General features: G+C 53.5%; 1 protein-coding gene across 2 annotated transcripts in view; it reads right to left on the reverse strand.

Moving 5' to 3' along the window:
* Capn5 (calpain 5) overlaps nt 1-23075 on the reverse strand; it is a 55222-nt gene that overhangs the window by 28518 nt on the left and 3629 nt on the right. The window contains exons 1-3 of one of the 2 annotated variants that reach the window (XM_051148988.1): nt 10188-10253; nt 9828-10022; nt 367-498 (exon numbers count right to left, since the gene is read on the reverse strand). In XM_051148988.1, coding sequence (XP_051004945.1) covers nt 367-498; nt 9828-9992 — 297 coding nt within the window. In that variant the 5' untranslated portion in view covers nt 9993-10022; nt 10188-10253. Of the gene's footprint in view, nt 1-366; nt 499-9827; nt 10023-10187; nt 10254-23075 lie in introns of those variants that run through there. The other variant, XM_051148987.1, reaches the window with a different exon arrangement.

The raw sequence follows: 23075 nt of genomic DNA on the forward strand, positions 1-23075 counted from the left end.
GGAAAACCGAGGCCCAGAAGAAGACAGCAACTGGTCCACGTCACATAGACATCAGTTACTGTGTGCTGATGGTGTCCCCACACTGAGGATGCCACAGGCAGTGTGCACACTTCATGGGGGAGATTCTCTGCTCCACAGACACTTGTCCCTCAGTAGTGGGGAGGGGACACATCAGAATCACCTTGGGAGTTACTCTGAGGATCCCAGGCTAGCCAGGTGAGGACAGGCCAACCTGTGAACTCTGACACTCAGCCCATCCCCGCACCAGGCTTCCCGGAAGTGCCTCACTGATGCCACACACCTGTCAGGCAGCGAGAGCCGTGGGCTGTGTGACTAGCCCTGCACCCACCCAGCCCCAGGACTCACCTTTTGCCAGAGTGACTCTCTGGAGGCGAGTGACGAGCAGGCAGCCACAAACCAGCAGTTGCCCACCTGGCCCTGGTGCAGGTCATGGGAGCTGATGCCATCTACAAAGAGTCGGGGATCATCACAGATATCCTGTGGAGACGGAGGGGAACGACATGAGGACCTGAGGGTACAGGTGCTCCTCCACGGCCCACGGCAGGAAAAGGGCTCTCTGGCTCTACGGAGGGTCACCAGCCCCCTCTCCCACAGAAGGGAGAGATATAGCCAACCTAAACCCAAACCCAGCTTTCCCAAATTCCTTTCCACTAAGGCGTGTTGATGAACGGTGTCTGAGGAAGGACCCCAGAGTGCTGGGCCCTAGAGCACCATCTTCTTGCCTTGAGTGGATCTCCCTGTCTATCCAGCCCTGGAGACCAGCCACAGTGCTGTCAAGTGACAAACTCCACAAAGGACTCATGATGAGCAAAAAAAAAAAAAAAAAAAGGAACTTCAGGCAGCAACGGGGTTGCCAGTGCATTCTAAGGATGAGCAGCGGATGCTCAGAGAAGACCAGGGACTTGTGAGAGCGCAGGACACATAAATCTCCAAGTGGGGCTGAAATCCTTGATTTTCTATGGAAACTGGAAAGTATGGCTGCAGGGGCACAGGACACGCTAGGCACCAGGCTGTGACAGCTGGTGGGGCAGTCATGGCTGGCAGTACTTGGGCCCTGCCCCCATCCCAGCTCCTGGAAACTTGGTAGTTTTCCCACCTCTCCACTCTCCTCTCCGTGCGGGTTGCCCTCAAAGGCCCACAAGGCAGTGCTGTGGAGTGGGGGAAAGTGCGGCTTTGGTTTCTGCAGCAAGAAATACACTCTGATAGCACAGCTCCCTGCCTCCCACAGGGTCTGACCCACTCACTGCCCAGGCTGGAGCTGGATGCCGACGCACTGCATTTCTGACGGAGCAGATAGCAACACAGGCCCAGCCCAGGAGAACAGCCAGGCACACAGTCACAGCCCCCTCAGAGCTTAACACTCCCATGTGGGCCAGGCTTTGGCAGCTCTAGGCGGGAGGGGTCCCTTTCCCTGTTCAGATTAAGTTTTCTCAGAGCTGTGAGTGTGTCTTCTGCCAGCAGGCCCACCCAGGCCTCCTCTCCATCAGTGCCTCGTTCTGTTCCACAGGGCTGAGAGGAGGTGAGAAGGCGGGGAGGGGAAGACTCAGACATAATGCTGACACCATGACCCTGAGAACCGAGCACTGATCCCGTTTCACAGATAAGAGTTGAGTGTGGTGCCTGGGATACAGCTGTTTCCTTTGGGCTTGACAAAGTCATCTCCATCTAAAAGCCAATCAGCTGTGAGGACCTGTGAACTCAGGCCAATTCAAAGTCCCTTGGGGCTGGGGGAGTGGCCCACAAGCCTCACAATCTCAGAGGCCCTGGGCAGGGGGGGGGGGGGGTCATCACAGGATCCTCCGAGCCTTCGAGCCTTCGCATCCCCAGCCCTGATATTGTCACTGTCACTCCCCAAGGTAACCGTTGACTGGGATTCCCAGGTGGTACGGCTGCCTATGAGCTGTGCCTGCCCAATGAACTCCATTAAACCCACTGGTCCAGCATGTTTGGCTTGAACAAAACCCCTTTTTTCACCTGCCTGTGCCCTCCCAAGCAGGTGAGTAGAAGTTTCTTCATATCTCCCCAGAAAAAGTTATGCAACGAGTGAGACCTAAACAGAGACCAGACAGAACCAAAGACGAATCACGGCGGAGCATCTGTGGGGGAAATTCTGGGAGTGCACAACTCCTAATTTAGGTGACAGATGCATGGGCGCTCAGACAGTATGGCTGAGGCTGAGCCTTCTGTGCTCAGGGGGAAAAAAAATCAGACTGTGGCACACCCCTAGGAGAAAGCCCAGGCTAACTTCTAGGGCCTGGAGAGATGGCTCAGAAGTTAAGAGCACTGTCTGCTCTTCCAGAGGTCCTGAGTTCAATTCCCAGCACCCACATGGTGGCTCACAACCATCTATAATGTGACCTAATGCCCTCCTCTGGCCTGCGGGTGTTCATGCAGGCGGAACACTGCATACATAATAAATAATTCCTTTTTTTTTAATTTAACTTTTAATTTTGTTTTAAAATTTATGTAAAATTATGCATTGAGAGTTTTAAAGTAAACACTATTAACTCAACCTTAGTATCATTCTTTCGCACGCCCGTGCGATGTGGTAAGGAGTGTGTCCTTGTTTGCACGGGACCTACCACATGGGTACCCGATACCTCCAAAATAACAGGTGGACTGGTCAGAGACTATATTGCAATCTCTGAAAGTAGCACGCACGGGGACAGAGTTGTAAGAACGCTGTGGTTGGCAGCCACAAGCCCCTGGCTAAGAGTGACAACCAGAGGGTGAGTTGTCTGCCCAGAGGAAGCGGGCCTGCCTAAAGAAGGCAAAGTGAAATGTGTGTTTGGAAGCTCCTAGAAGGCTTCAAACCCGAACACTTGTTCACCAAAGGGGTGAACTATAGGGAGGTGGCAGGCTGCAACCGCTACTCCCCTCCTGCCTCCTGCTGCTCCCCTCCTACCCCTGCCCCTCCCCCCGCTCCCCTCCTACCCCCGCCCCTCCCCTCCTACTCCCGCCCCTCCCCTCCTACCCCCGCCCCTCCCCCGCTCCCCTCCTCCTGCCCCCTCCTACCCCCGCCCCTCCCCCGCTCCCCTCCTCCCCTCGCTCCCCGCCCCACCGCAGGTAAGGGCTAGGCAGGGCGACCAGAGGCCCTGCCATGAGCTGTGGATCTTTTCTCCCTTACTAAAACAGAATATTTGAGCTTTGACGGATAGTGGAGTCACAAATAACCTTGGTTCATGGCAACCTCTGAAAATACGGGGGCGGGGACGGGAGTGATCAGGAAACAGAGCCGTAAAGTTGAAAAATATTGAGATTAAACTTGTTCTGCGTGGGCTGTAATTAACACCTGCTCCAGTTTGACTTCTACCTCTCTCCCCTGTGGGCAGGTGGGGCGTGTGTGCTGCTGGGACTGAGCTGCGGATGTGACTTGCAAAGGCAGCCGTGTGTGGCTGGGAAAAATGGGCAAGGGCAACTTTCACGTACTCAGTTTTCTCCTTCCATCTTTACTTGGGTCCCAGGGATCAAACGCACGCCCAGGCTCAACTAACAATCACTCTATCAGCTGGGCTGCCTCACTGGCCCCATCCTTGCTCTCCTAAAGGCACAAACACGTGGTAGCACTGCATCACGTTGTAAAGCCCAGGAGGTCCCTTTAGCTGATAAGCCCCAGATTAATTTGCATTTACTTGAAATGGATGCAGCAGAGCTTCACGAAACCCCTCAACCTCTGTAAAAAGATTTCATTGTATTACAATGGCCTCTAAGTGTCTCATAGACTTACAGACACATCTGAAAGCTGTGAAACTGCATCAGCAGGAAAGAGGATGAGAAATCAGCCTGTGTGGGGTGCAAGGCCCAGGCCCAGCTGTGAAACACTGCGAAACACCCACGCTTCCCCCTCCTCGCCCAGGTCCTCATTGCTACTATTAAAATTTTTTGGGAGTGGACTTCTTGGTGGCACAGCCACAGATGGTCCTGTAAGTAGCCCCTTAAACTCACTGGTTCCCCCAGGTTAGCCTAAGGCAGAACCCTTTCTTTGGTTTATAAGTGCCCTCTTTACATCCCCAGGAAAAGTCACACCCCAGTGTCCCAGGCACATAAGGAGAGCTAGAACTGCCTGCTTGGGAGTCACTCGGTTCGTGGGCGCTTGCTGCCACACCCAGCAGCTGAGGCCCTTTCACAGGGAGCCAGCAGAGGGCAGGAGAGGCCTGGAAGGCAGAACTCGGTTCCTGCCTGCCACTTGCTGGAGATGCAAACCCACGCCAATGCTCACCCTCTCTACTGGCCCTACAGTGCTATGTGTAGCCTCCACAGATGGTGGTGATGGTGGGACGTTCTTCAGGGAAAATTAGGATAACGGGATCTTGATAAGGTGTTTGGGACTCATCTGCCCAGAAAACAAAAGCCAAAATAAAATGACAGCGCCAGGAAGGGTAATGTCCCCAAGGGCACTAGCTGGGAGAACTTTTAGCTGAGGCTATGGGGGAGCCAGCGCTAAACTGCATGGTGGCTCTTCCAAGGTACTGGTCTGCGTCCTGCTATCTCTAAACAGAGGAAACCCAGGCAGGGGGCCTGCTTCTTGTCCGCAAGGCCACTCCCAGGAAGCTCCCTCAGCCCGGCTTCCTCCTCCTAATCTTATCTCCCACCCAGCTGCACCCTCCCCAGCTTCCCAGTCAGAGGGTGTCTCAGCTCCAGCAGCGGAGGCTCCCCAGAAAGGAGGAAGGATGGGGGCTGGGGCTTCACATCCACAGCACCTGCTGTCACCAAGGACACGTCAGGAGATGAATCAATGTGCTCATCCACCTCAGGCCTCCCAATCAGTCCCGTGACAGACAAGAGCCCCCCACCTTCCCACCTCACCCCCACCCCCAGTCCCGCTCTAGAGGAGGCAGAGATATCCAAGGTCAAGCACAACCGAGCGAGCAGACAGGGCAGAGCGGGTTGGCTGGGCGCCCAGCCTGGGCTCTCCCCGCCACTGCACAGCTGGACCAGCCTGGTTCTGGACCCAGAACACCCTCCCGCCATGCCCACCCCAGCTTTGGAAAGAAGACTGGGAAAGATGGGGTTCCTGAGTTCAGCCTTTATCCCATCCCTGAGCATCCACCTGCATCGTCATCTCTGACTTAGGATCTATCTGAGGTCTGGGATCTACCTTGAGTCAGCTCTGAGAAAACATCACAAAGACAGCTGAGGACTGATCCCCGCAGGGCAGGAGCACTCTGAGAACAGGGTACTCCTGACAGCTCTTTCACAGACAAGGGCACCAGGCGCAGAATAGCAAGGCCACGTGTCCAGGGCCACACAGCAGGATGAACTAAGATTCAAACCCAAGAGTCTGCTCTCTTGCCTCCATCTAGGTGCGCTGGGTCCTGTACATGAGGAAACCACCTTGTGTGTCAATAAGACCATGGGGAAGAGATGTCTAGGCCTTGCCCACCACTGTAAGATAAGGTCTTTCCTGACTGGCCACATACGTTAGGGACAGGCCCCATTACAGGCAGGCTGCTGGAACAAGCAAGCCGGGCCTGAGCCTCCAGGAGAACAGGGAGGTGACAGCATGAGACCAGTGAGATGAGAGAGGCTGACAGGAAGGTGGTATCTTCAGAGCAGATGTGGGGAAGATGTGGGCAGAAGTTTGGGAGAACAAGCACCCCCAAATTGAAGATGAAATCAGGCCTAGCCACAATCAGGAGAAATACTGTCCCCCGCACACTCACACTCACACACACACACACACACACACACACCATACACCACATACACACACATATACCCCTACACACACATACGCCCTACACTCACCCCCTATACACATACATACAGCCTATATACACACATACCCTATGTACATATGCACACCCTACACACAGGCAAATCCTACACACACCCTATATACACACACACACACACACACACTTATACTCTATTCACAGACACACCCTACATACACATCCTACACACACACACACACACACACACCCTACCTTGGTGCCAAACCACCCATGCACCTTCCAGCCGTGTCCACATCAGCTTTTTAATGGCGGCTCTAAAAACACAGTTTAATTATTCCAGGAAATCCCTCTGGCTGCAGAAGAGACAGTCCCTAGAGATAAGCCAACTCCTAGGAAAGACAAATCTCACCAGTCAGACAACTCCTCTGCATATGCAGATTTCCTGGCTTTTGCTTCGTCAGGCCTGTGAAGAGTAACGCTGCAGCAGGCAAGGCCAAATCTGTAAATGAACTGATTTCCTTTCCTGCCTCCTGGTTCTGACTGTTTATTAACCGTGAGCTGGGCCTGAGGCCCGGGGCACCATTTTGCTTGTAGGTCTCTCTACCTGCCGGTGAGCTCCCTCACAAGGGAGGTGTTTGGCACAGGGAGGCAAGTTGGAGACAGAGGCTACCCATAGGGCATGGAGGGATGACAAAGTGCCCTAGACTGGACTGCAGAGGGCCTGCTGTGAACCCTGGATAGAACTGTCCCCCTAGGCTGGGGTGCTACTCCTCTGACCAGGATGCCTCTTGGCATAGGCTTCTGAACCTGCAGTCACCTCAGCGGGTTAGACCAGCTGGCCCAGATCTGACTAGGGCTGAGCCACACCCCTCCTGGCTCAGCAGGAACTTCAGGTTTTCAGCTGGTGCAGAGCCAGGCACACAACCAACCAGGGAGGTGCTGGGTGTAAGAGCCGAGCAGCCATGCACATAGCTGCACCTTCAGTATATTGTCCTTATCCTTCCCCCTGCCTCCTCCTGAGCCTAAGGTCACAAAAGGAATGGCCGTTGCAGGACCTTTCCCTGGGACAAAACAGAAAAGTCACAGAATGTGGTGCCTGCTTCCTCCACTGTTGCCCTCCCTCCCTCTCCCATCTCCCAGCAGCAATCCATCCCATCTCCTCCGCCTCCTCTAAGGCCAGGGCCTTCCCTGATGCTCTAAGCAGACTAGGGGTAGGTACCCAAGAAGCCCAGTTATAGGCAGAGCAGAGGACTTCCTATAAAGGGCTGAGTGCTCAGCACTCTGAGAGTGGCACCTTTCCCAGAAAGAGCACGAGTCTCTGGGCAGGTGGGGACATCAGGCTGCTTCAAGGAATGCTGTTCAAGGGCTCCTATGTGCCCCCATGCATTCTATCTGGAACCGCCAAGCTGATGTCCGACATAGGGAAGGCAGAAGGGGGGGGGGGTGTAGAAGGCTGTAGCCCAAATCCTGAGAACCAAAAGTGGCTTCTGCCCACATCCCTGGCTCCCCGGAACCTCCCATCACCTCCTCGTCTTTCAGCAAGCAGTGGGGGAGGGAGGAGGTGGCAGCGGGTATTCCTAGTACAGAAAGAGATACAACAGGAACCCTTAGGAGGTAGTAAGATGGATGCCCAAGAGGGAGACCTGGTGCCACCTGCAGAGCGGATGACAAGGTACCAAGCCAGCTCTGGCTCCCCACCATGGGGCTGGCAAGAAGGATGAGAGCTGCTTGCTGCTGCCTCCGTGTGTCTGACACCCCCAGTACCTCAACTTCTAGGAACCATACTCTGCCAGAATTACCGCCACCCCAATCCTCACACCCCCCACACACTGAAAGATGAGCAGCCACGGCCCAGAGATTGGGACACTTTTCTCAAGGCCACAGGTCGCTTCAGGCTGGGATCAAGCTTGGCTGTCTCAAAAAGTAGGCTCTTCATAATATCTGGGGAGAAAAAAGGCAATGAGGAGAGTCTGACTGACAGGAGGGGGGCTGGGAGCTGGAGAGACAAGAAGGCTGGCACTCAGAGGCTAGGGAGCCTGGGGCCTAGGAGGCTCCAAGGCTAAGGTGTTAGGGAGCTGAGGAAGGGCTGCAGACTGGGAGGCTAGGAGGTTGGAGAGACTGAGAAACTGGGGACAGGACGGCTGAGTGCCTGGGACTTGGGAGGCTGGGAAACTGCAAGCTGGGAGGATAAGAGATAGGGACACTGGTGGCTTCGGGGCTGGAAGGCTGTCTAAGGAGAATCTAAGAACAGAGAGGTCACCGTAACGGCCAACCGAGAGAGGAGTTTATGGAAGTGGAACTGCAATGTGCTGCAGGGACAAATGGCCTTTTGCTCCGCTTACAGTCTTTCAGGCCCTAGGACCTCTCGGGAGCACAGCTGCCCCAGGCCAGTCTTGTAATGGTCAAGGTCTGGACAGCCCACTCCTGACCCAGGCCGCTCCACTTCCTCCATTGTAGACCTCGCCATCAGCTGACACTTACTCCCTTCCATTGCACCAGGCCCATGGGATCTCCTCTGCCCAACGCACTGACCCAGTAGGGTTCAGGCCTGACCTAGACTTTAAGGCCGACTCCTGTCCCATGGTGTCCCCCCGCTCTGGTGTCCCCATCCGTGCCAACCACATGTGCTGTGTCCTAGCCAAGGTGGGCAGCTTGCCCTTCCTCTTCAGCTACAGCTAGGACGGCAGCTGGATGAGTGCCAGGGAGGTGGCGAGACTCCCGAACCCAGGGGAAAGGGCTCCGAGAGGGCAGTTAACGCCATCAGGTCACACAGCAGTGGCATGACCCTGTCATCACCCTGCCCAGCCTGCCCTCCAAAGCCTGGGGCCTCGTGAAGCCCATCCTGGACTGTGGCCCACAGTCTTAGGAAGAGGTCAGGGCAAGGCAGCAAGGGGGAGGCAGCAGGAGGAGGCTCAGGTGTCCACTTTTCCTCCTGGGAACCAGGATCTTACAAAGGCCCTTAAGAGGCAGCTCGTTCCCCGGGAACCAGGATCTTACAAAGGCCCTTAAGAGGCAGCTCGTTCCCCACGCCTTGATGAAGCAGATAGCAGTAGGCATGAGAGAGTAGACCCAAAGTCCTGTTGCTAGGTCGGACAAGGAAGACAAAGTCAGAAGCTCCCCAGAGCCCCAAGATCTGAGGCCAAAGAACCCAGGGTGTCGGGGTGTGGTGTCGGAGGTGGGGGTGGGGGAGGGTGTAGGAGCATTACTCCTGGATGTGTGGTCCCTTCTTCCTCTTGGCCTCAGTTTCCTTCCCTGACAAGAGCCCCAGTTCACAGCAATGCCCAAGGCTGGTGGTCGGGAAAAATCATGAAAGTGGAATTTCATTTTTTCTCCAGATGTCCAAGGACCAGAGAGACTGCACAGTACAAATTTGACTCCCCACCAAATGCTGCTGGAACCAGAGGTTTGCATGGCTCCACAGGCCCTCAGAACTGACATGCCAGGTACAGGAGTGGGCAGTGTTTCTCTCTCTTCTGCCCCAGGTCCCACCTGCTACCTACGCCTCTATGTGACTTCCCCACTGGCCTCACCCTGCAGCTGTAGGTTCTGAGAACAGGGCAGGGAGGAGACTGTGACCACCTGCCCACGTGACCTGGAAGCACCTGGTTTCCCACTGTCCCCTGTCAGTGACTGTCTCTCTGTGGCCAGCTTAGTGGTGAAGGCCGGGAATGGGCCTGGGCCGGTGCCCTCCAGCACCGTAGCCTTCACCCGGGAAGCCCACTCTGCAGGACCCTTCTGCCCATGTCACACATAGGACTCAGAACCAAGTCATTTCTGCTAAGCATGCAGCTCTTGGGCTCTGGACCAACACTCAGGGTACAGGTGATGCTGGTTCTCCGCTGTTCCCTCACAGCTCGGTGACAGTACGTGCTTTCACTTATACAGGAAGTGACTTTAAAAAATCAGCAAAGCAAACTTGCCCTCAAACATGACTCCACGCCTTAGTGCACGCAGGGCCCGTTCACGACATTTCATATACACCCCAAGTGACGCTGGGAAGGAAAGTGGAGTCCTGACGCACCCTTGGTCCATGAGTACTCCATGCCTTAGAGGGCCTGGCTGGGCAGATAGATGGTTACCTGTAGGATAGGGGGCCGTTTGCCCTGGGCAGGGGAGCTGGACACTAACCTTAGGCCGCTTCCACCTGACTGTGGGCCCTGGGGTGCCCTTATAGTAGAGTGAGTCGTCGGTGGCAGGGAAGTGGGGGTCCTCAAAGAGCACCTTCCTGCGCAGACAGGCCCGCTTCAGCGCTGAGTAGTTCTGGTCCTCGTAAGCCTTCACACAGGAGAACATGGTGACCACGTCCCCAAGAAGGGGAGGCCCCTAGGAGACAGGAGGATGAGAAGCCCATCAGTCACGGGCACCCTAAGTCCTGGCTGAGCTCCGGCCAGCGAGTGCACTCCCCTCCCAGCAACATTCCAACAATACAGGAAAGGAGAGGTGGGACAGAGCCGGGCCGAGGTCTGCTCAAGGTCACACAGCCAGTACCTGCTATAGGGCAAGGAGGCGACAGGAACGCACACCGCCTGCCTCGCCAATTGAGAGTGTCTCCCTTCTAGCAATACCAGGCCCTCAGGCCACCAGTGCCAGATGTCCAGGGCTGGCTCAGGCCACACCCACCTCACTCTTTCAGTCTTGTTTAGCCAGCCCTCCTTACTGCTCTGTGGCTGAATCATACAAGCGGCCACCTCCGCCCGCCCCCCCCACCCCCCACCCCCAGGAGCTTGTGGCCACTGTCACACCCACAGGACTCAGCCATGGGCATCTCAAAGCTCTCTTCCTGACTCATTCCTGCCCAGTGGAGGAGAACCCTGACACAGGTTGCTCCCAGCTGTCACTCGGCACACTGTATCCTATGTGCACCTTACACTTAAGGAGGGAGCAGGTTCCTGTCACCTGGGGCTCTATTCACTTCTCAGGGGGTCAGGAGGCCACCCTACATACTGTACTTTGTACACTGACCAAGTTCAAGGGACAGACATTGCCCTAATGTGGTCAGGGGAGGGCCTAGGGAGCAGGGGTTGGGGTGGGTGGAGACACAGCAGTAAGGCTTGGCCCATCAAGAGTGTTGGCAGGGGTCTCTCACACTCCATCTTTAACCTGTCCAAATCTATTCATGCCGAGGCTCACCAAGGGACAACACATGCCACTTTATTGAGGTTCAGGCTGGCCATGAGGGAAACTGAGGCAGGATTCTTAGAATGGTTTCTGGGCAAAGTCTGATAGTAGGACTAATGTAGACACCGATCCTGGCCAAACTACTCATCTGCCACGTGACTGTGGAGAAGTCTTTCAGCCTCTTTGAGCCCCTTTCATTAGTCTTCACGATGGTCACGTGGTCAGGTCAGGGAGAGAATGGTTGCCCTTACAGTTAGCCAGAGGCACTGGGCGGAGCAAAGAGAGCCAAGGGGTCAAGGCTCCTCTCATTCCAAAGAGCCTCCAGTTCTCGGGCCCGCACCACACGCAAGCCACTGAGGAAGAGGTTGTGTCCACTGCTGAGAGCAATGCCAGGTGGCTATGCTATAGGCCATTTTCAGAATGAGGGTGGCGGGGGGGGGGGGCTCTGTGAGGCAAGGCACTTCACCTATGTTCCCATGGAGGCGGTGAACTTGAACCCTGGCCCTCAAGTGGAAGAGGCCCACTTTGGCCTCAGGAGAAAGTGCTAGGCAACGGCAGGCAAGCGCCCTACACAACCTTCAACTGAGCTGCGGCCCAAAGCAAAGGAAGACAGAGGACTCTCTAGGGCAGGGGAGAAGCAGAAATGACAAGGAGACATTAGTTTATGTGGACCCAAAAGCACAGCAAGGAGGGTCAGTGTCCCGTTGACCTGGGGGGGGGGGGGCAGCAATGCCTTGTACTGTATCTGCAGTCACTATGCCTACTCAGGGTTGCTAGGTGACACAAGCCAACCATTTAAGGTCCCCAGTCTCTGCTCTGCCCCCCACACCCGGGGGCGGGGTGTCAGTCTTCTCTAGTCCTAGGCCTCCCTTAGTCTTGGAGCCCTAGGAAAACAGAAAGAAGAGACGGCAAGTCACTGGGCCTTAAGGAGCCAAGCCGGCTCATTTGCCCTGCAGGCTCCACCAGCAGGGAGGGACTCAGGAAGGAAATTAAGCCTCAAGAATTAGATCAGGGATCTTAGCAATCAGCTACTGCGGTTCCAGTATTTCAGATTCCCTAAGACCCCAGAGAGGGAGCAAGCTGGCTGAGATCACACAGCCAAAATGACAAATGAGGCTTCTGGCTACTCTCCAGGCCGCAGGGAGGTCAACACACTACAGGGAGGATCTGCTCTCCCAGGAAGATGGGGCAACCAGGAGATTCCGGGCGAGGGGGAGTCGAAGCGAGCGGGGGGGGGGGGGATGGGGTGGGGGGGGGATGGGGGGGGGGGGGGGGGGGGGGGGGGGGGGGGAGGGGAAAGACGGCAGAGACAAACAGGAGTGGGCACCAACAGAGGTTCTGCTACCCCTTAGTCATCCCCTCCTCATGCCTGCCAAGCAAGCTGACCTGGGCCTCCCGGAGTCCTTGTGGGACCTGACCTTTCCATACTCAGCCCCATGCACCCTCCAAGAGACTGTACCACATAGTACAACATGGGGTCAGAGGCTCAGGGGATCACAGACTGCAGCCTCTCCCTGTGACTCCAGGCACTGTCTCAGAAAGCAAAGTATAAACGGGAAGGCAGGAAACCCAGATTCACGCGCCAGCCTCTCTCCCCAGGCCTGTGCTCCAGGCATGCTCACTTCTTACCTGTGTTTGAGCTGGACAAGACTCTGGGTAACGCACAGGACAGGCTGGGCCTCCCAGCCGTTCCCTTGCTTCCTAGTCTCACTCTTGCTGTCTTTACCCTGGCGGCCAGCACTCCAGTGTCAGGCGTTTCTTGCAGGTCCCTCAAGCAGTGAGCTCAGGGCACTTGCATGTGTCTCTCCTTCATAATCCTGCTCTTGCCTTGGCCACCTGGAGCCCCCAGGAGCCCAGCACTGGTTTACATTATGCCCATTTGGACACGTCTTGTCCATTTTCCAAGTCTACCCTCTGAGGACAGGGCCTCTGCACCCTCACTACCCACAGTGAGGTGCTGGGATTCAGTAACCAAGGAACCATCGTAACAAATGATGGAATGGAACTCCAACCCAGGTGCAAAGGACAAACTCGAAAGAGGCAGGGCTGGGGCTGGGGAGGTGGCCCAGTGGTTAGGAACACTGCTTGTCCTTGCAGAGGATGGAGGTTCTGTTCCCAGCACTCCAGAACAGTTCACAATTGTAACAGGGGATTCAAAGCCCTCTTCTGACCTCTGGGGGTACCAGGCATGCACATGGTACCCAAACATATATGCAGAAAAAAACCCCACTCATACACATAAAAATAAACCAAGATAGAGGAGGGGGTGGGGCCCTAAGGGAAGCTGCTCTCAGTCAGCATTCATCTGGAGCCACCCACCTCTGCCCACTGGGCCAGGCATCCGTTTGCCTCCTGACCTTCCTGATGGCTGTGTGCCAGCTGGGGCCCACACCCCACTGCCAGGCTGAGCTGGCTATGGCCCTGCCCTTCAGCCAATGTGACTGAGCCTGGGTTACAAGGGCCCCAGGACTGGACTAGCTGGAGGCTTGCACAGGCCATGCAGCCTGCAGGGTCTTTGTCAGAAATAAGAGCTTCTGGAAGAAGAAATAGTGTAGCCTGGACAATCAAAGAGCCAGAGGACAGGCTGAGCCTGAATCCAATAGCAGGATCATACAAAGGGCCAAGAAGAGCCAAGGCCATCAACAGAGGCCCAGCTAGGGCAGCCACACCCCAGTCAAGCAGCCTGTCCTAAAGTTCCAGTCACCGAGACACTGCCAGGGTAGACAAACAGATCAGTGGAACGGAACAGCACAGCACAGAGTCTACACGGTCCACAGGTTTAAAGACACCTGGTGTATGGCTTGGCACAGGAAGGAGAGAACCATTGTTTCAGTGAAGGGCGGGTCACTTACTCTCCACATGGGAGAAGAGCCACCTTGACCCTACCTCACACTACAGAGAGAACCAACCCCAAGAAAACGGCAGTGGAACCCCAGCCACGGGGCTGCCTACCACTAGCATAACGTCGCTGGAAAACTGGCTCAGCGGTTAGGAGCACTTGGCATTCCTGCAGAGGACCCATGTTCGGTTCCCAACACCCACATGATGGCTCACAACCAACCATCTGTAACTCTAGTTCCAGGCGACTCAATTCTTTCTTCGAGCCTCCACAGGAACAGACATACATTTAAACAAAACACCCATACGCATAAAATAACAATAAAACAAAAATAAACAACAACAAAACAGTACAATGTAAAAGAAAGAGCGACTCCAAACATCCAGCAAATAGAAGGGGAGTGCTGGACTTCACCGACCGGCAAGAAGCACAAGGTAAAACCGTGGGAAGAGACCAGCACATCCTACTAGGGGAGCTAGAGGGAGAAGCACCGCATGCTAGCTGACACATGTCCCAAGTGTGGAATGGGTTCAAGGCTCAGTAGCAGCACAGTGATGGGTTAGCATATATACCATCCTGGGTTCCATCCTCAAAAACAAAACAATGAAACTCCAAGTGGAGCTCTGACACCTGGCAGGGGTGGGCACCTACACAGTGACTCTGCAAAGCTGCTTGAGACTCTGCTGGGGAAGAGCAACACATAGGTCATCGTCCTGTTAGTTTACTCTGAGACTCTATCAACTATATGCCACAGAACCAGTGAAACACAAGAATGTTGAGCACAGATTTCTTTTTAAAGATTTTTTTTTTAAAGCGGTGGACTCCTGATTCTCCTCCTCCTACTGAGCACGTGCGAGAATCCCAGACATGTCGAAGCCTGAGCTAGCACAGTAGAAGCTGTTATGTTGAAAATCAGAAACTCCAAGTGGATCAAAGACCTCAACATAAAACCAGAGACACTAAATTGGTTAGAAGAAAAAGTGGGGAAGAGCCTGGACCACATTGGCACAAGAGACAACTTCCTGAACAGAATTCCAACAGCCCAGGCCTTAAGGTCAACAATTAATAAATAATGGGACCTCATGAGGCTGAGAAGCTTCTGTAAGGCAGGAGACACTGTCAACAGAAGAAAGAGACAGCCTACAGACTGGGAAATCATCTTCACCAACCCTACATCTGACAAAGGTCTTAAAGCCAAAATATATAAAGAACTCAAGAAATTAAACACCACCAAAACAAAAACCCAATTGAGAAATGGGGCTAAGAACTAAACAGAGAATTCTCAACAGAGGATTATCAAATGGCTGAGAAACACTTAAAGAAATGCTCAACCTCCTTAGTCATCAGGGAAATGCAAATCAACACAACTCTGAGATTCCATCAGAATGGCTAAGATCAAAAATTCAAGTGACACCACATGTTGGCGAGGATGTGGAGAAAGACGAACACTCCTTCATTGCTGGTGGGAATGCAAACTAGTACAGCCACTTTGGAAATCTATCTGGCGCTATCTCAGAAAACTGGGAATAGGGCTTCCTCAAGACCCAGCTACTCCACTTCTTGGAATATACCCAGAAGATGCTCCAGCACACAAGGACATATGCTCAACCATGTTCATAGCGGCCTTATTCATAATAGCCAGAACATGGAAACAGCCTAAGTGTCCCTCAGTAGAAGAATGGATAAAGAAACTGTGGTACATTTACACTATGGAATACTATTCAGCTATTAAAAGCAAGGAATTCCCAAAATTTGTGGACAAATGGATTGAACTAGAAATGATCATAATGAGTGAGTTAACCCAGAAGCAGAAAGAGTCAAATGGTATATACTCACTTATATCTAGACACTAGCCCAAGCGGCATGTCCCATGAAAGTCTTCACTTACCAGGAAAGTGGGACAGGGGGGAGGACATCCTATTGGGACTCTAGATGAGAGAAGCATGGGAGAATGGGGAAATAGAAGGATCCAGAGGGTCCTAGAAACCTACAAGAAGAACATTATGATGGGCAAATCTGGCCCAGGGGTCCTGCTCAAACTATGGCACCAGCCAATGACAATATGTGCAGTAAACTTCGAACCTCTACCCGGATCTAGCCAATGGACAGGACATTCTCCACAGTTGAGTGGAGAGTGGGGACTGACTTTCACACGAACTTTGGTGCCCCATATTTGACCACGTCCCCTGGATGGGGAGGCCTGGTGGCACTCAGAGGAAGGATAACAGGCTACCAAGAAGAGACTTGATACCCTATGTGCATATACAGGGGGAGGAGGTCCCTCTCAGTTACAGTCACAGAGGAAGGGATTAGGGGGAAAGCGGGAGGGAGGGAGGACTGGGAGGATACAAGGGATGGGATAACAATTGAGATGTAATATGAATAAATTAATAAAATATATATATATAAAGAAAATCAGAAACTATTCAAAGGCCACCAATAAAGGACTGGGTGAGAGGTGTTGTTGCTGTTCTCTGTTCAAATAAGAGAAAACAAGCCCATGGTTGTGCGCAGCCCCAGAGATGGAGCTCACAGGCATGGCATTAAACAACAGGGGCACTGGTACATGATTTCATTAGACCAAATTGAAAAGGCAGGGCCGGATCGCCCTGATGCCAAAGCCAGAAAGGAAAGTTACAGGCAAGCTGGAGAAGAGGCTCAGAGGTTAAGGGCACCTTCTGCACTCTCAGGTGACCTGAGCTGTATTTCCAGCACCCACATGGGGGCTCACAACCACCTACAATTTCAGCTCCAGGGGATCTAATGGCCTCTTTTGGCCTCTTCAAGCACTGCACTCAGGTGCACGTACCCACATACATACATCAAAAGAAAAAAGAAAGATACAGGTCAGAGGTTCTTGAGGAATACAGACACAGAAAATCAGGAGAGTTCCAGCAGTGTAGTCAATTTCTGTATGGATTCATATGCTACAGAAAAGCCTCAGCAAAGGACTAGGGACAGAATTCCGCAGCATCTGAAGAGGATGCTCACTGTGACGCAGTAGGCTGGGAAAAGACTGACTCAGAAGTAACAGTGGAGCTGAGTGTGATGGCTCCACTCACGGTCCTAGCCCTTGAGATGCTGAGGCGCCCAGGACCACCAGCCGAGGGACAGCACTGCCTACTGCAGTTTGGGTCCTCCCATATCAACCACATTAAGAAAATGTCCTACAAGCCTGTCTACAACTTAATCTTACGGGTGCATTTTCTTAATAGAGGTTTCCTCCTTTCAGATGACTGTAGCTTGTGTTCAGCTTGACAAAAAACTAGCCGGCACACACACACGCACATACACACACACACACACACACACACACATATACACACACACGCAAACATACACACACATACATATACACATACATACACACACACACATACATACACACACACACACACACACACATACATATACACATACATACACACACACACATACACACACACGCAAACATACACACACATACATATACACATACATACACACACACACACATACACACACACGCAAACATACACACACATACATACACACACACACACACACACAGAGAAAAACTATGATAATCAAAATACCATGCATGGCACTGGGGCATGAGACCAAGAACAAAGAGGAATTCAGAGGGTTAGATACATGTTTAAAGTTCATTAATTTTCAGCAAAGGTCTCACCATCACTCAGTGGAAAAAGACACTAGATTGCAGTCAAGGGGGTGTGAACAGGGGAAACTCACATGTAACAAAATATAATTATACCCTAATTTCACATGTGCAAAACCTAGCTCAAATGTATTAAAGACCAGAAACTGTAAAGTGAAACTACCAGAGTTAAACAGGGCAAATTCCATGACACTGGTCTGGGCAGTTATTTATTTATTTTTATATAATTCCAAAAGCACAGAAAGCAGAGGCAAAAGCAGACAAACAGGCCGACAGCAAACTAAACAGCTTCTGCAAGGCAGGGGATGTGATCCACGGAGCCAAGGCAGCCCACAGAATGCAAAGCCGACTTCTGGTAAGAGACCAATTTATAACATAATAAGGTGCTCGTGCAGCTCAGTGGCCACACAGCAGGCGCTCAGCTGGAAAACAGGCAAAAGACCAAAACAAATGCTTCTCAGAAATGAAATATGAACAGCCATCGGGTCTATCAACATCAGTAGCCATCAGGGGAAAAATCAAAACCGAAAAAGACATGTAAACATGCTCTCTCACATCTGGTAGAGTTCTTGGACGATGAACGGAGCTTGGGTGAGGATGTGGACAAAGGGGACCCGTGCAGCCACGTGGACAGCAGCAAATGAGTGTGCACCTATGACACTAGCAGTGGGGAGATCAAGGCAGGAGGACCATGAGCTCTGGGCCAGCCTCGGCTATATGCTAAAGCCCCTATCACACTCACAAAACAATCTAAAACAGGCCTAGCCTGGGCCAGCAATCCCACGCCTGCAGCCACTTTCATTACAGTAGAGCTCACCAGAGATGGTGGAAGAGACGCCTGCACGCCTGTTCACCACAGCAGAGCTCACCAGAGACGGTGGAAGAGACACCTGCACGCATGCTCACCACAGCAGAGCTCACCAGAGACGGTGGAAGAGACACCTGCACCCATGCTCACCATGGCAGAGCTCACCAGAGACAGTGGAAGAGACACCTGCACCCATGCTCACCACGGCAGAGCTCACCAGAGACGGTGGAAGAGACACCTGCACGCATGCTCACCACAGCAGAGCTCACCAGAGATGGTGGAAGAGACACATGCACCCATGCTCACCATGGCAGAGCTCACCAGAGACAGTGGAAGAGACACCTGCACCCATACTCACCACAGCAGAGCTCACCAGAGACAGTGGAAGAGATGCCTGCACCCATGCTCACCACAGCAGAGCTCACCAGAGACGGTGGAAGAGACACCTGCACCCATGCTCACCACAGCAGAGCTCACCAGAGACGGGAACTACCGAAGTGTCCACCAATAGACAAATGGATAAGGACTAGTGGCCTAGGAGCTGGGGAACAGCTCAGTTGGCAAAGCACTCGCTTAGTGTGACTCCCAGAGGTATGTGAAGTGGGCACGGTGGCGTGGAGGATCCAGAGTTCAAGGCCAGACGCTACTACAAAAGAAATCCAAGACTAGTCTGGGCTACATGAGGCCTTGTTTGAAAAAGCCAAAACAAGGGTCAGAGAGACAGCTCAGGGTAAAGCACCCCGCTACCCAGACTTGGCAGCCTGAGTTCAACTCCCAAAACCCACATCAGGGAGGGAGGGAAAGAGAGAACTGACTTCACAGAGTTGCCCTCTGACCTCCACACACCTGCTGTGACATGCCTCCCCCCACTCCCACACAATAATAATAACAACGATAATAATAATGGTAATAATAATAATAATAATATTGATGAATTTTTAGAAAGCGGGTGTAACTCACCGCTAATGGCTACCGTGTCAGCCAGTCAGTTTTCTGTTACTGTGATAAACAGCTGAGATGACCAGCTTCTAAAGAGAAAGGCTGACCTGACTCAGAGTTCGAGTGGTCCCAACCCATGATGGGTGAACACATTACATTCAGGCTTCTAATGTGGGGCTGGACAGCACTGTTGGGGACCTCGAGGTGAGGCAGACCTCAAAATCCATAATGATTGTGCAAAGTGAAATCAGGAGGAGAAATCGGGGTTCCTCTCCAAATGCACACCCTCAGTGACCTGAGGACATTTCCTACCTCCAAAGGGTTCTGCCACCTAAGCCCTCAGCACATGGGCCTTTGGGGAACATTCCCTACCCCAACTATGGCACTGTTTGTGCTTTCCAGTCAGGTGTATTCAGAACTGCTCACTCCCGAGGCAATCCAGATGGAGAGGGAACCAGGGTGGCAGATGTGCTGGGGGCGTGCGCTGGGGGCGTACGCACTGTGGTCAGTGCTCCCAAAGGCGGAAGAGCAGGTTGCAGGCCAGGGAGAGTGCTGGCTACACTTACAGATGAAGCATGGGATATATCTCCATGTTAGAGTGTGTGGCGAGCATGTAGAGAGGGTCCTGGGTGCTCTTGTCTCCATGTTAGAGTGCGTGGCTAGCATGCAGAGGGGTCCTGGGTTCTCTCCCCAGCACTGTGAGCAGGGGTGAGGCAAGCCCCACTTTAGTTATATTCTCAGTAGACCTATCTCTTTGTCCTGCCAAAGCTGTAGTCTGCCTCCCCCTGCAGCCCACGGGGGCCTCCTACTCTCTCTATCCTGAGGAAGGGACAATGGACAGATGAGGATGGAGCAAGTGTGACGGGAAAGCTGGGCTCTGGCCACCCAGGCTTCCAGGCTCCGGCCACCCAGGCTTCCAGGCTCCTGGCTGTAGAGACTTCTGGCTGCGGAGCGGAGGCAGCCAGGCCCAAATGAGTCACCCAGCCAACGCCAGGCAGGCTGGCACCCACACTGGGAAATCCTGTTGTCCTTCCCTTCTTATCGTTTCTGTTGGTGTCCAAACCCTCTTGGCCCAACGACAAGGAGCTCCTGACACACCAACCAGCCAGGTGGTGGCCCTGTTCACCCCTCACCCCCACCACCCCCAAGGCCGGAGGGGCCAGGGCCAGGCACATGGAACACTGAGTCTGAGCTAGCCCTAAGGGATGGAGGTCCAGGATGCCTGGATGCCTCCACATATACACAGAGTGGGGAAAAGTTCTTTCTTGGCTCTGTGTGGCCCTGAGTCACAGGCCTGGCCACAGCTGTTCTTATTTGGGATGAGGTCTTGCTGAAGGCGTCATAAACAGACAAGAGCTGGGAGGCCTCTGCAAGCAGGAGGATGTTGAGGTGGGCTACGGTAGGGTGGGGGGGCGGAGGGTACTTCAACCCCTGGGCTCCTGTGGGCCATGGGCAGTGACAGGAAGAAGCTGAAAATGTAGCCAAAAGCCTGGGGGAGAGGCTGGCTTCCTGCACAGGCTCTGCCCTGGTGACTAACTTGCCACTGTTTGAGCTCTCAGAGACGTACTCTTCAGGAAAACCCTCAGCTCGGGCACCACAGGATGACAGGGGTCACCTTTCCACACCTCACAGCCCGGCATCACACGCTGCGGAGAAGGCACTGAAATGGGAGTGGGGTGAGGGTGGGGCAGATGCAGCATGTATTCTCAGCAAAGGAGTGGATTCCACTAGGATGAGGGAGGGAGGGCAGGATGCCGGAGCCCAGGATGCAGGTGCCACTCACTCCCCTGACAGGACAGACAGTCATGTGACCCCAGGTGCTCCTGCTTTCTTTGACTTGAAGGTTCCTACCATGAAAGGTGGGGTAGAGACCGCATTGATACTTGATTTCTAATCTGGTAGGTCTGTTACCAGGACAGCCATCCTCCCTGCCGCCCTCCCCGCTTTCGCATGGGCAGGCTATGACCCTAATTCCACCTTCTTCTTAAAACTGAGGGTTTGAAACCCAATGAGTAATGGTACCCAATTCTCAGATGGGGAAACTGAGGTGCCTTTTCTCAACTCAAATTTCCTGTACAGCTTTAGAAGCAGATGGGGCTGTTTCCACTGCCTGGGGAAGAGGCAGGAACATTCAGGACAGAGGCAGGAGGAGCCTGTCCTACATCAGAGCCTGGGGCTGCCTGGCCCACCACCCGGGTCCTGCCCCTGCCCCTGCTCAGTGCCTGGCCAATGGGGCAGCAGGAGTCAGACAAAGTTGTGCCCCGAGGTCAGCTGGTGGAGAGAGACAGAACCAGGGGGTGGGGGGCACAGAGTCTGCTCTGGTGGGGGTAGGGTGAGGGAATGGGGGGGTGGGCACACTGTGTGGACAAGGGCTTCAGAAAGGCGGCAGGGCAGGAGGAGAAGGAAAGAAACCAGTTAGGGCCAGCTGGAGGACAGGGTGTGGGGGAAAGGAAAGAAACAGGATTGAGCAAGCAAGCCCAGAGAGGCAGGCTCAGGATGTCAAAAGTAAGTTAACAAGGAAGCAGAAGGGAAAAGGAGGCCCAAGCTGGGCCGGCGAGGACAAGACTTGGACCAGGAAATCTGGCTGCACTTGGTGAGAGGCACCTAGTGTGACATGCGGTTGGCTGTGGGAGTGAAAATAGGGCCATGGCCATCAGGCCAGGGTGCTCTGGGGTCAGCTGGGCTCCTTCCTTGGAGGCCTCCTAGGGTGATGGACCAGACATCAAGGTGAGTGGCATGGGGTGACACTTCCAGGCCCTGTACACTGCTCTGAGCTCTGACTATCCTTCTTGCCCATAGCAGCCTTTGATGCCAGTGTCCCCGCCCCATGCGCAGGTAGAGACAAACTAGAGCTCAGGAAACCAAGCCAGGCTTGGAATGTCCCACTCTTAGAACAAGGAGTCAGGGCCAGGAAGGGCCAAGCAATTCATTTGGCCCGTTTCCCCTCATACCTATTCCTACCTAGCAGAACTCAGTATTTTCACACACCTTTCTTTCTTTCTTTCTGTATGTCTGTCTTTCTGTCGTTCTTTTTAAACAGAGTCTCACTAAGTAACCTTAGCTGGCATGAGATGGAACTGACTACACAGACGGAAAAAAAAAATCTGCCTGCTTCTGCCTCACCCCACCCCAAGCGGTAGAGTTAAAGTCATGTGCTGCCACACCCTGCTTACCTGCCTCTTGAAAGATGCTGGCAAGGGCCCAGTGACCAGCCATGCACTGGCTTTATTGAATGCACATCTCACATGAGCTGAACAGTCCTAGCAGGATGGGACCCAGTCACTGGGGTGACCGCAGGGACATGGTGAGAGTGTCCCCTCTTCTACTGTTACTAGGTTCTGGCTCCCATCGACTCAACCAGGGCCAGAGACAAAGCAGCGCAGGCCTGTCTGAAAGGATGCAGGCAGGGGACACAGCCAGCCACTGAGAGTGACCTCGTGAGCTATCCAGGACCTTGACTAGGGAAACCAGCTGTTGTAGGCACTGGGGAGTAGGTGTAGGTGTGTGTGTGTGTGTGTGTGTGTGTGTGTGTTGGGTGTAGGTGTGTTTGGGGAGGGAGTTCTGCAAAAACATTGCAATCAGTTTCTTCCCTGGGCTGATGGTGACTCCCCAAAACCTCCGTATCGGAATCCTTAGACCCGGTGGGCCTCATGTAGCACTAAAGGCTTGAAGACGGAGAGGGGGAGGACCCTAGGTGGGTCCTAAAAGTAACTGTAAATGTCCTTTGAAGAAAGACCAGCGCTGGGAACATGGCCCCACGGCAGAGTGCCTGCCTAGCACAGACAAGGCTCTGGAATCATTCCTCACCAGTGCCCTGAACAAATGAATGAATGAATGAATGAATGAAGCCATGTGTGGCAGCACATGCTGGTGTCCCTTTTGGAGGCAGAGGTATGAAGATGAGGTGTTCAAGGTCTAAGGCTATACTGAGCTACAGGAAACCTTGACTCAAATAAAAGGGGGTGGGGAGGAGCCAACAAGACTGTTCATGGGGTAAAGGCACTTGTTGCCCAA

Source organism: Acomys russatus, chromosome 7 (assembly GCF_903995435.1).
Source record: "Acomys russatus chromosome 7, mAcoRus1.1, whole genome shotgun sequence".
NCBI classification, from domain to species: Eukaryota; Metazoa; Chordata; class Mammalia; order Rodentia; family Muridae; genus Acomys; species Acomys russatus.